Below are 11,960 nucleotides of genomic sequence, written 5' to 3'. Positions count from 1 at the left end.
CACCCACCACCATGGAGACACATTCAGGGATGAGTGAGTGCGTGGATGTGGCAGACAAGTATGGGGTATGTGCCAGCGGGCTTGGGAAGGGTATGAATCCACAGGAGTATGTGCTCGCATGTCTGTGAGTTCTTGTGCGTATGTATTTGTGTGTGCGAATGCTTTTGTATACCTGTCTGTGTGCTCATGTGTGTATGTGTGTTCGTGTTTATTGTGTTTGTGTATTTGCCTGAGTGTGTGTTTGCCTGTGTGAGTTTGTATGAATTGTGTATGAGTGTGTTGAGTGTGTGTGCAGGTGTCTGTTGTGTGCATGTGTGAGTTTGGGTGTGTGTATGAGTGTGGTTTGTGAGTGTAAATGTGTTTGGGTGAGCATATCAGTGTGCGCATGTGTGTAGTTGCCTGTGTAAGTGTGTTATTTGTATATGGTTTGCACGTTGTGTGTAGGAGTGCACTTTGTGGGTGTATTTGTGTATATGTGAGTGTATACTTACACAATACTGTGTAAGAATTGTGTTTTTGTGAATGTGTGTTTGAGTGTGTTCTGACTAGTGTGTATGTGTATTTTTTGTGTGAGCGTTGTGTGTGTAATTGTGCAAATGTGAGCATTTGTGTGTTGTGGCTGCGCGGTGTTTGAGTGTGCATTTGTGTATATCTGAGTATATATATTTGTCTGTGTGTGTGTGTGTGAGCGCGCGTGGGAGCGGGTGTGTGCCGTCGCCACGCGCCTCCACCTCCCCACGATCCGCCCCACCGGCGCGGGAGCAGAGGCGGCTGGGGCGGGCGGGGGCCGGGCCAGGCCGGGGCAGGGGCCGCGCAGGGGCAGGGCAGGGCAGGGCAGGGCAGGGCAGGGCAGGGCAGGGCAGGGCAGGGCAGGGCAGGGGCAGGGCCGGGCGGGCGAGGGAGGGACTCGCGCGGGGGGAGCCGGCTGCACAGGCGCCGTCGCCGCTCCGACTTCGCCCTTTAAATCGGTCTCCAAGCCGATTACGGCTGATCTCCCACGTGACGTCCTACCTTCTGTCTCCCGGAGCGCGGTGCCCGAAGACAGTCCTCTACAGGCTGCCGCGCGTCGCGCCGCCCCAGCCGGCGGCGGGGGCTCGGGCTCCCGCAACTCCGGGCGGAGCAGCGGGTGGCCGGGGCGCGCTCCCCGACCACTCTCCGCGGGGCGTCGGGGGCTCGCTGGGCTTCGCTTCGCCACGAGGGCGGCAGTCGCGGCGGAGAACGTGCCTGGGCGCAACCCGGCGCCCCTCCGACCCGCGCGGCGCCGCGCCCGGAGGCCAGCGGGGTGCCCTGTGCGCAGCGTCAGGAAAGGGGGCGCCCTTTGCCAGCCTGGACCCCAGCGAGCGAGCTCTGGGGGGCGCCGCCGGCGGATGGCCGCGAGGCAGGGCTGAGCCCCATGCGCCCTCGCCATGCAGAAGAGCGTGCGCTACAACGAGGGGCACGCCCTGTACCTGGCCTTCCTGGCCCGCAAGGAGGGCACCAAGCGCGGCTTCCTGAGCAAGAAGGCGGCCGAGGCGAGCCGCTGGCACGAGAAGTGGTTCATCCTCTATCAGAATGTGCTCTTCTACTTCGAGGGCGAGCAGAGCGGCCGCCCGGCGGGCATGTACCTCCTGGAGGGCTGCAGCTGCGAGCGGGCGCCCGCGCCGCCCAGGGCCGGGGCCGGGCCGGGCGGCTCCCGGGACGCGCTGGACAAGCAGGTACCGCGCGCCCTCCTTCCCCGCCCTCCGCCCGCGGCCGCGGCGCTCCCCAGCCCTTCTGACCCCAGAGGTCCAGGCGGGGCTCGGGGCCCCTGCTCCGGACCGAGCTTCCCCTGCTGCGTTTGCGGCAGGGCGTCTCCACGCGCCTCCGCATCTCCATCCCTCCTCCCCACGCGTGTAACCGCTGGGAATGGGCGCGCGGCTCGACCCTGACAGCGGGGTCGGGGGGCTTTTTAGCGTCATCACTAACCACCCAGTGCTCTGGAGACTTTCGAAAGGATTTAGTGTGGTGACAGGTGTTGACACCTGTTGGATTAGACAGCAAGAGGGAACTAACTTACTGGGGAAAGTTAGGTTCCTCCCTGCCCCAGCTGGAGCGCGTAGGCTCTTTGCCTGCAGGTGCTTGGCTCCCGGTGGTGCAGGGAACCGGCGGGCTCCCGGGGCGCACAGGCGCTTTCTGTTGCCCTTTTCAATCTGTCTTTGTGGTTTACGTCGGTTTACCTTGCTAGCATTTCACATGCTGGGTCTAATTACGAAGGGAAATGTGTATCTAATACCCTCAGGATTAGCACTGGTACCGCGTTCCTGCTATGTTTAAACCTGTGGGTATTTTAAAAAGACCTCTTCCCTGCACTTTTAAATGAGTGCTTTGAAAACTAATGTGACCTTTCTATCCTGGGTAATACTTTTTTTTTAGTTTTGCTATGTACGACTCAGGGAGGGAAAAAGCCCCTCTAGATTTAGTAACTCCTGCAGCCCATTCCTGAAAATGTGAAATTTGTATTTTTTAATACCACCATTTGGTTATTAAAGTTAAAACAGACTAATTTTATATTCCCAAATGTTCTCACTTTGCTTCTGGGTCTTCACCTTGGGAAAAAAAGAGGCGGGTTGTCTTTGCCATTGCGTAAAAACATTTCGCAGCTGAATTTTACCTGCAAGTCAGACTCCAGGCTTCTGCTGCAAACCGCCAGGGGCGGCTGTGGGAGGCGCTAGCGAGGGAACGACCATGAGGTGCCTGCCTGACCCCTGGGGCGCTCAGAACAATGCCTAAAATTAAGACGAATTCAAACTAGATCACCAGAAGTTTGATTTTTTTTTTTTTTTCACTTTGGTTTCACTGTAAATCTTTAACAGACTTAACTAATTAAACTTGTTATAACAACACTTAGAGATCTGAAATTTTAAAAATATGCCCTTTGGTTTTAAGGGCAAGTTGAAAGTCATTTGAAAAGCTGATTTCCAATTTTGTAGATATGCATCCTGGAAATATAAGTTTCAATTTCAGTTCATTCACTTTAGAATTTAAATTGCGAGCAGGAGAAGGGTTTTGAGGAAACATTTTTTTTTCCAAGGTGAGAAAAAAATATATTTTTTCTTTTGGTGAGATTTTATTTAAAGCTATGTCCTCCAAGGCCCCATGAGCCACAGCTAAAAGGCTTTTTAAGTGTTATTATGTCTAAATAAAATAGCATACTTTAAATTACTCTGAATACATAATTACAAACTATGTTTCTCATTGTATTTACACTAATATCAGGAGATAACCTCTTTTATTTATGTATTTTTTTGAGTTGGAGGTGGGGAACTGTTACCTATTGCAATTTATACGGCTGGCTGTTAGTTAGTATTCTTTGAAAACCAACATTTTTCTACTTGGGAAATATTTGAGCACTCATCTTCAGAACGGTTTCTTTTACCCCAAACTTTGTGAAGAAATGTAATCTCCAGATAGTTTGACTTTTATGCCACTTTCTAATGAAAGTCTTAAACAGGTCGTCTTATGCAAACATAATTCTGTTTATCATACAATTTATGAGCATTTCTCAATCATTTTATACATCTCCAAGAGGTTAGAAATGAGAACCTTTTGTGTTTGTAGAAAAACTGAGATAAAGAGAGGCCAAGCCATCCAAATGGATTAGGAGTTGGACTGGGAAATCTGTCAAGTTTTGTCTTTTCTTAGGCATGCTTCTGTGACTTGGGCTAGTTTGGCAGATTGATGCTTTTCTCCACCACTGCCTGTCTAGGTGTGTTTGAAGAATTCAGATGAAACTGTGAAGATAAGAGACAAGAATAACGTCCTATCTTAAATCTTCGCTTTATGCAGTTGGTTCCCTTTCAGTTAATTTGTGTTGCTAATGTGCTCACATCAACTCTCGCATCTAGACGGCAGGACCTTGTGAACCTGGGGAGGCGGAAGGTGGATGTGAGGCACTGAGCAGGGACCACCTCAAGGTTCGCCTTTCCCAGTGTGATTCTGGAGCTTTCCACATAAATATCTCCATCAACCCCAGGAACAAAGTTGAAGGTTAGGGCTTGAAATAGGACTTAGGGAGGCAGCGTGGGTTTCTTCCACCAGGCTTCTATGTGACTTCTTTAGGCATATCTCTTAATGTTTTCTCTATTTTTTTTTTCATCTGTTAATGAAATCTGTTTCTTAATATGTAAAAATTAAGGGTTTAGCTAAGGTGATTTCCAAGTTGCTTTATAATAATGACATCTGTTTCTGAGGTTATGATAGGGTGAGCTTTTTGCTGTGTAGAGGATGTGAAAGATAATTTCACAAGATTTAAAGATTACCAGTCTCCAGTAAAGACTGCGTCTGAGAAGCTGAGGACGAGCAGGTGACCGAAGTGGACATCCAGATGTGCAAACCTCTAGAAACGTCACTGCCTGAGGCAGAGACACATCATTCACAACGGAGAGCAACATATTGTAATGTCGTTGACAGTGACTATAGTTGATATAATTTTTGCTATAAAATACCTCTAATCATTCTTGCCAACTTAAATTCTACTCCTTCAACTAAGATTAAAATGCTAATTAATTGTATTTTTAAGTGAGTTATAAAAAGAAAACACTCCTGGTTCATCTAAAAAATAACTCAAAGTAATTCGATTGACAAAAGAAAACAATTGTCTTTTTAACCACTTTGCCCTCGACTGTTTCCAGTCAAGAAGAAGAAAAACTTTTTCACCTTCCAAATGTGCCTCGGTTGAAGGAATATTTGCATTGCTCTTTTTTTTTTCCATAGTGTCCCAAGCTCTTAGTTCGGTAGGTCTTTGGGAGATTGCAGGGCTCTCTTATCAACCTACCATAGTGGCTACTACTTAGCGGTAGTTATGGTGATACAATCCAAACGAGTTTAGTTAAAAAATTGTAAGTGGTGTTCCTTTTCTCGAAAATGTATGTTGTTGGTACTTCTTTCTACGACAGCTCCGTTTATGGAAAATAAAAATAACGTACCTTTCATTGCAGGTGAAGGTGTTTCAGAAAGAAGGGAATTAGCATTAGTAAGTGCATCCTACGTGCTAGGCCTGGTGTAATCCTCCATGAGCTCATCTGATTTGAACCTCACTTTAGCTCTGAGAGATTAGTAGTATTCCATTTTTGCCTGTGGTAACACTGAGACTCAAAGAGTTCTTGGGAGATAGTAAAAATCCTACTCCAGGTATGAAGACTGAATAATCTTGCTGATTGACCTACTAAGGAGACAATTTAAATACACTGAGCTTCAGGAAATTTCAGATCTGGGTGGGCTGGGATTGAAGTTGTTGTAGGTGAACCAGTTTTCTGTTAATTTTTACATTCCTTTTGGGAGCTGTTTCAAGGGCTGTTGGGATTCCTGAGGAATACGATCGCAGACCATTACATTTTCAAAGAAAAACGGGACTTACTAGTTTACATGGCGCTCATTTTCTTCAGTAGGGATCTTAAAAACATCTGCCCTTCAGGTGGCGGCGCACAGCTCAGTCTGTCTAAGTGGCTGTGTCTGTCTCCCTGCTAGTAGGAGAGACATTTAGGCACAAAACCATCTTTATTCTCATTTTTCAGATAATGTTAAGTGTTCTCTTCAGCCTGCTTTTTGGGGAAAATGTCTCTCCAGTTCTGGAGGTTTAAAGTAGTAGGTGCTTGTCATATTTGTACTGAATTAAACGTGTTGATTTAATGTAGAGGGATGAAAGCGATGTGATTTCCCTGTCACCTCAATGCTAGCCAGTCACTTTAGCCTTCCCTCCTGGACCACAGGCAGAGGATTTTAGTCATCCTATCGAACTGAGCAGAGCTCATGCAGGCCCTGAAACATTTGCAGAGGGTGGGGAGTGTGGGTGGTGGGTTTTCATTCTAGTTCATGGTGTTTAATTGATGTGTAGCCAACTCGGTGTTTTCTTTCCAACCATTGCTTATTGAACACAAATAAAGGAGAAATGGAATAAAATATTTGCTAAGTCTTATAAAAAGTTTTAAAATATACTTTAGGGAAGAAAATGATTTATTACTGGAAGTTTGTAATCATTCTTCCATTTAAACTTAAATGAAGAAAAATAATTTATGAATTAGAAAAATTTAGTGATTTTACTTTTGGCTACAATAAACATTACTATTTATATTATTGTACTTATTAAGAATTCAATATAGAAAAATCCATCTTTGACGTGGCAGATATAGATAAAAATACATTTTTATTGTGACAGTACTTTTCTGTGAGTTTTAATAAGTGAGAGCTAAATGCACTGTTAAATGGTGGAACCTGTTTGTAGTGTGATAACATAATTTTTCCCCTCTTTCAAGAATTAAAAAATATGGACACATACCTTTTATTGGATGATGATATGTCCTAAAGTAAATGTCATAACCAAATGTTTCTGGTTTTAGTGAGCCAATGCTAATAGTTTATTAAAACAATTGTTGAGATCACAGTTTGTTTAAGGCAGGTTATATTTTAAATTTGATTTTGTACATATTTTCCCACAAATTTTACTTCTGTAGTCAATATAGTTTTAATTTTGTGGTATACAAAAATTTAGTCTTTAAGATTATTTTGTAATGAAATAAGCCAGAGCGATAAACAATATGGACTTACTTAGGTCTTAAATCCTAATTTCCAAATTTTAAAGTTCATTTTTCCTATAAGAAAGAGGTATGTGTGTGTTTATTGAGTGTGCTATCTTCTATCATTAAATATTAAACATTTGTTATGCAATTATGTGTTGGAGTGTACAGATTTTTATTTGTATCATTAATATTTCAAGATTTGAGTTGTAAATCCAAACTGTTTACAATTTGAGTAGCTTTGGTTTTTAGGACTAAGGATGTATAATGATTCCATTAAATTAATCGCAGTATAAATTCCTCTCTGAAATTAGCTTACCTTAATTTAAGACTGTATATAGTAAAATCTTAGCTAATATTTAAATAAAACTAGAAATTATATTTATTAGGTATCAATATAACACTATGGTAAATGTTTGGTTATTTTATAACATTTGGCCATTATTTCAAAATTAACCATTATTCCAAAACTATTCATTCATTTCAATTGGTGTAATTTTAAAATATTAGCTGATTGAGAAATTATAAATACATTATTTTGGCTTCACCAAAGGGTATATTTTAGCATTTTTACCCAAGAAATTAAAATATGATTGTGTGTATATTTAGGAGAAAAATAGTAGCAGGTTTTTCTTTTTCTTTTTTTCCTTTCATTTGAGAAAACACTGGTGTCAGTAGGTGGAATGGAGATGCAGAAAGCCATGCTCTCACAGTTTTCCTTTTTACTGGCACTTGAAAAAGGTATGATTCAATGGAAAACAAGGATTCAAATTATTTTTCCTAAACCTCCTCACAGTGAATGCAAAATACCCCAAATATACTCTTAGTGAGATGGAAAAAAAAAATTTGAGTTGATCTGTGTTTACTTAAATTTTTCTTTTCAAGCTGTGAAAGAAGAAGTGAGAAAATTGGGGAGGCCTGTGTAAGCGTAATATACAGCATCAGAGTAGAAGAAGCTAAGGAGAGAATTCTCCTAAGATTGAGAAGATACAAATAAACTTGTGGTAATAAAAGCTACTCTTAAAAATAAAATTTATTGATCCTTTAGTACTGTATTTTCTTTAAATGTAGGCCACAATTTCTTTTATTACCTCTTCCCATACTACCAGTGTGACATTGCTGAGCTGTATGGTGATGGGAACAGCAGGGATCTGAGGGACTTTGGTTACTGTATTTTGCATTCTTTTCAGGATCCTGAAATGTTTTATTTTGTCATTGTCTGATTTAATTTAGACATTGCCTGATTCATTTCCTGAACTGTATTTATGAGCCCATGCCATTTGTGTGACTAATTTAAACAGTGGGTTTAGTGCTGTCAAATAGACTGCTGATTAGAAAGGAGGAGGTTTCTTGGGGTTAGCTCTGTGGGAACAGGGAGCTGGTAGCCTGGGCCAGGCTCATTGTGTCACATCATAACTCCATTACAAGAGAAGTCACGACGAGATAATGCCAGTGATGCATAGGAATAGGAGACTGCTCATATCCAACATGAATTTCCTTTCTTTTAACTTTAAGAATATCAGTTTCCAGTTCAGATGGTAGTATGGTGTATGGTTCAGTTCAGGAATTACACTGTGGGGGTTTCAGTCTTGATGCAGCTACTAAAAGATATATGATGTTGAACAATTTCTCTTTCTTAACCTGGACCCTGACCTGTAAGCTGGGGATCCTGACAGTACCTATATCATCGGGTTGTTGCAAGGCTCGCAGGCAATGGTCCACGTCAACCTCTTACCCTGGGGCCTGGCCCATGAAAAGTCAGCACATTTGCCAGCTGGTGTTTTTATTACTTCTTTCTAATGTAATTCTTCTTTGACTTCTTTTTGTTTTCATTACTAGGGTCACTCAGGAAGTATTTTCCTCCTTTCCTCTTTAAAAAATACTTTTAACACACACAAGCTAGAACAGTTCAGGGAACGCCAATATACCCATCACCCAGCTTCCACAATCAACTTTCTGCTTTCTTTTTGTGTCTGTTTCCTCCACGCATTTTTTGGTTTGTTTTGATTTTCTTTTAGTCTATTTTAAAGCAAGTCCCAGATATCAGATTATTTCTCTCGTAAATAAGGAAGTTTTCCCTTTTTGGCATAGCCCTTGTTTGGCACCGAAGATTGCAGTAGATGTGGCTCTGAAAAGAATGGCCTTGGAAAGAGTTTGTCATGCATTTCTGTTTTAATGTGTGTTATTATAAGGGTTATAGTCTTTTTGTTTCTTTGAAATTATTATAAAGGAAAAAATTTAAGATAGTAGTTGTGAAGACATAAAGGTGGTGGAATTCACTTTTAAACAAGTTCAGGCATATTAAATCCTAAAGGGAAGGAATTAGAAATCAGTTGTTTAACCCTGATCATGGTGTAAAGGTATTTCCATGATTTGTTTTAAGTCACAGGGAAATTAAATGATCAGTGATCTCTGGCCGAGGACTCTTCTTTTCCTTTTCGAAGTCCATTCACCGAACTCTCTCAGCTGCGCAGATGGAACGGTCTTGTTTAGAGTGAAGGACAGAGCTTCTGCCTCTGATGCAATTAACGGTGTCAGGATTTTACATAGTTTTGCAACAGCCAGGACGTCTTCCATAAACCAATGTTTCATCCATCTTTCAAAATCAATTCCGAGAGCCAGCAGCTAGTCAATGTTATTTTAAGGCAATTACTAAGGTTTCATTAATCAAGTGTGTAGTCTGCTTTTTCTGGTGTTGCTAAACCTTTCTAGGGTTAGTCGGTTTCTGTCAGATGATGATTTGCTTAGGCCCTTTTCATCGCAAGGAAGACATACGGACTCAAGTTGTCTTGAATTATGGTAGCCTCTGTGTGTGGTCGGGGAACAGTGGGAATATTATAAAGCAACATAAGGGCGAGTCCCACTCTACTCTTCTCGTGCCCTAGCTAGTCTTTGGATGTTGGCACGGGCTGACCTGTTTTTCAGCATGTTTATACCTTTCTGGTTCCTCGCAGCTTCTGTTTTCTCACAGCTTCTGCTTTCCCTAACTTCAGGCGGCCATGCCCCTCGTGGTACTGAATCGCACTGCTCTATTCTGTTTTAATTCTCACTGCAGCATCTCTTCTTTACTCAGTATATTCAGGCTCATATTCTAATGAAAGTATCTGATTTCTCAGTTCACATTTTGGGGCCAGACAAAACCACCGGTCTCTACCAGCCCAAGGACTGGCTGGCAAAGAGCAGGGGCCATGGATAAGGGTGTTTCATGGAAAGTTTGGTGGGTGTGATAAACATTATTATTGACATGTCTGCATCAAACTAATTAATATTTATAACTATTTATAAATATAGGTACAGTAGTATTTATTCATTCTGAACTACATTCTCTTTCCTCAGTAGCAGTTTTATACCCTCCCCTTATCCATATCAGATCTTTGCATTAATATAATTTCTGTCTTCTGGTCCTGATTAGCCTCCTTTATTACTTAGGGTTCATGGTCATATTTTTCTTTACTTTTTAATATTTTAATATTCAAACATTTGAACATTGTTCTGTTAACAATAAATTAAATATAAAACTATTTTTCGAAGTATAGCATACATGCAGAAAAGTGCACAAATCATAAGCGTGCCACTTGATGAATTTTCATAAAGTAAAAATATTTTTGTAAGCAGCACCCAAATCAAGCAATTGATGTGCTCTTTCCTCCAGAAACTAACCTCTTACCTGTTCGTCCTCACGTCTCCTAACCTCGGGTAGTGCCATCTTTACTTCTAACATTAGTGATTGCTTTGCTCTGTTTTTGAACTTTAGCATGGACTCATGCAGTAGGTACTCTTTTGTGCCAGGCTTCTTCCCCTCAACATCATATTTTTGAGATTCATCCATGTTGTTGGGTGTTGCAGTTCATCCCATTACCTTCCTTTGTGGTATTTCCCTGGATGAGTATACAGCAGTTTCCATAGCCATTCCTTATCTGCTGTTTGATGGACATTTGGATTGTTTCCAGCTTGAGGCTATTACAAACAATATGGCTATGTTTCCATAAATTCTTGTACAAGTCTTTTGTGAACATACATGTATGCATTTCTGTTGAGTATATACCCAGGAATGAAATTGTTGATTCATAGGATATACACGTATTCAGCCTCAATGATTACCGCTAAATGTCTTCCAAAATAGTTATATCAGTTTGTGTTCCCACCAGCAAATTCCTGTTGCTCTACATCCCTGCCAACACTTGGTATCAGTCTCTTCAGTTTTAAACATTCTAATGAGTGTGTAGTAGTATCTCGTTTGGCTTTTATTTTCATTTCTCTGATAATGATGTCGAGCACTGTTTCAAGTACTTATTGACTGTTTGGCTGTTCTCTGTCTCTAAGTGCTTGTTCAGCCTTTTGCCCATTTTTTTTTTTTGAGCTATCTTGTCTTATTGATCCATAGAAGTTTTAATGTTAAGTTTAATTATACAAATTGTCATTTTTGTATGTAAAAAATTATTGAATATCAGAATTTCATATTGTTCATTCTAATATTTATGAAGACATGAGTCTTTTGTCAGTTATATGTATTGCAAATATTTCCTCCTATTCTGGCTTGCCTTTCTACTCCCTTAACGGTGTCTTTTAATGAAGAGAAGTTGAAAACTTTAATGTAGAGTAAGCTACCTTTTTCTTTCTGGCATCTATCTGCCCATGACATGGATGGGAATGGGACAACATCCAAAGGTACTTTTTGTGAAAGGAGCTGGGGCGCTCCCCTGCTGCTCTGTGGTCAAAGCAATCTCATGGATCATAGAAGATGCAGCAGTAAGCAAAACAGAGTCTTCTCTCTTGGTTTGTTACATGGTATGTTTTCCTTTTGGAGGAAGGTTCCAGGGGCAGTTCTAAAAGACAGAAGGTATAATGTTCTTCCTTTCCTCACACTTCCTCAGGTCTGAGGTGTTCTCTCCCCAGCGCTGGTATTGCTCTTCCCCTAGAAATGCAGTTGTAATATGCACCAAAAGACCTGCACAAGAATTTTCATACCATGATTATCCCATTCCAGTAGCTCTAATGTCACCCCCATTTATCGCCTATTTGCACCTACATGTCTCATCCGGAAGGCTCAGGTCCAAGAGGGGCAAGAGCGCTTTTGTAAAACTTAACCAGAATTAAGTTTAAATCCCTGACACCCCCTTTCAGCTATGCTACCACCTGGAGGCTGTGCCTACCAGGCTGGCCTGGGGATGCTGTTAAGAGTGAGAAAAATGCTTAATGCCCAGCGCTGGTCAAGGCAGAATCCTCAGTTTCAAAATTTATCTATATAATGCCCTATAACCCTCGCAGACTTTGTCCAGATCATTGCCCAGGAAGTGGCCAAGAAGGGATGACTCCTTCCTCAGAATACCTGCATTCGGTGATCAAACTGCCTCACTGAAGTGTATGGACCGGGAGGGAGTGAGGGGAGGGAGTGGGACAGTCAGTCCACTGCTGAGTACACAGCTTGGT

The 11,960-nt window shown here is 42.0% G+C and overlaps 1 protein-coding gene across 2 annotated transcripts in view; it reads left to right on the top strand.

Annotated features, from left to right (window-relative positions):
• Positions 1-1,406: 1,406 nt before the first annotated feature.
• RASGRF2 (Ras protein specific guanine nucleotide releasing factor 2) overlaps positions 1,407-11,960 on the top strand; it is a gene marked incomplete at its 5' end in the record, with an annotated part of 164,424 nt that continues 153,870 nt past the window's right edge. For both annotated transcript variants that reach the window (XM_081132240.1, XM_081132239.1), the window contains one exon: positions 1,407-1,694. In XM_081132240.1, the coding sequence (XP_080988366.1) occupies positions 1,407-1,694 (288 nt within the window). The remainder of the gene's footprint in view (positions 1,695-11,960) is intronic.

Source organism: Miniopterus schreibersii (assembly GCF_964146895.1).
Source record: "Miniopterus schreibersii genome assembly, chromosome: 3".
Classification (NCBI taxonomy): Eukaryota; Metazoa; Chordata; class Mammalia; order Chiroptera; family Miniopteridae; genus Miniopterus; species Miniopterus schreibersii.
Note: the sequence above shows the minus strand (reverse complement) of the source record. Positions and strands in the feature narration are given on the sequence as shown.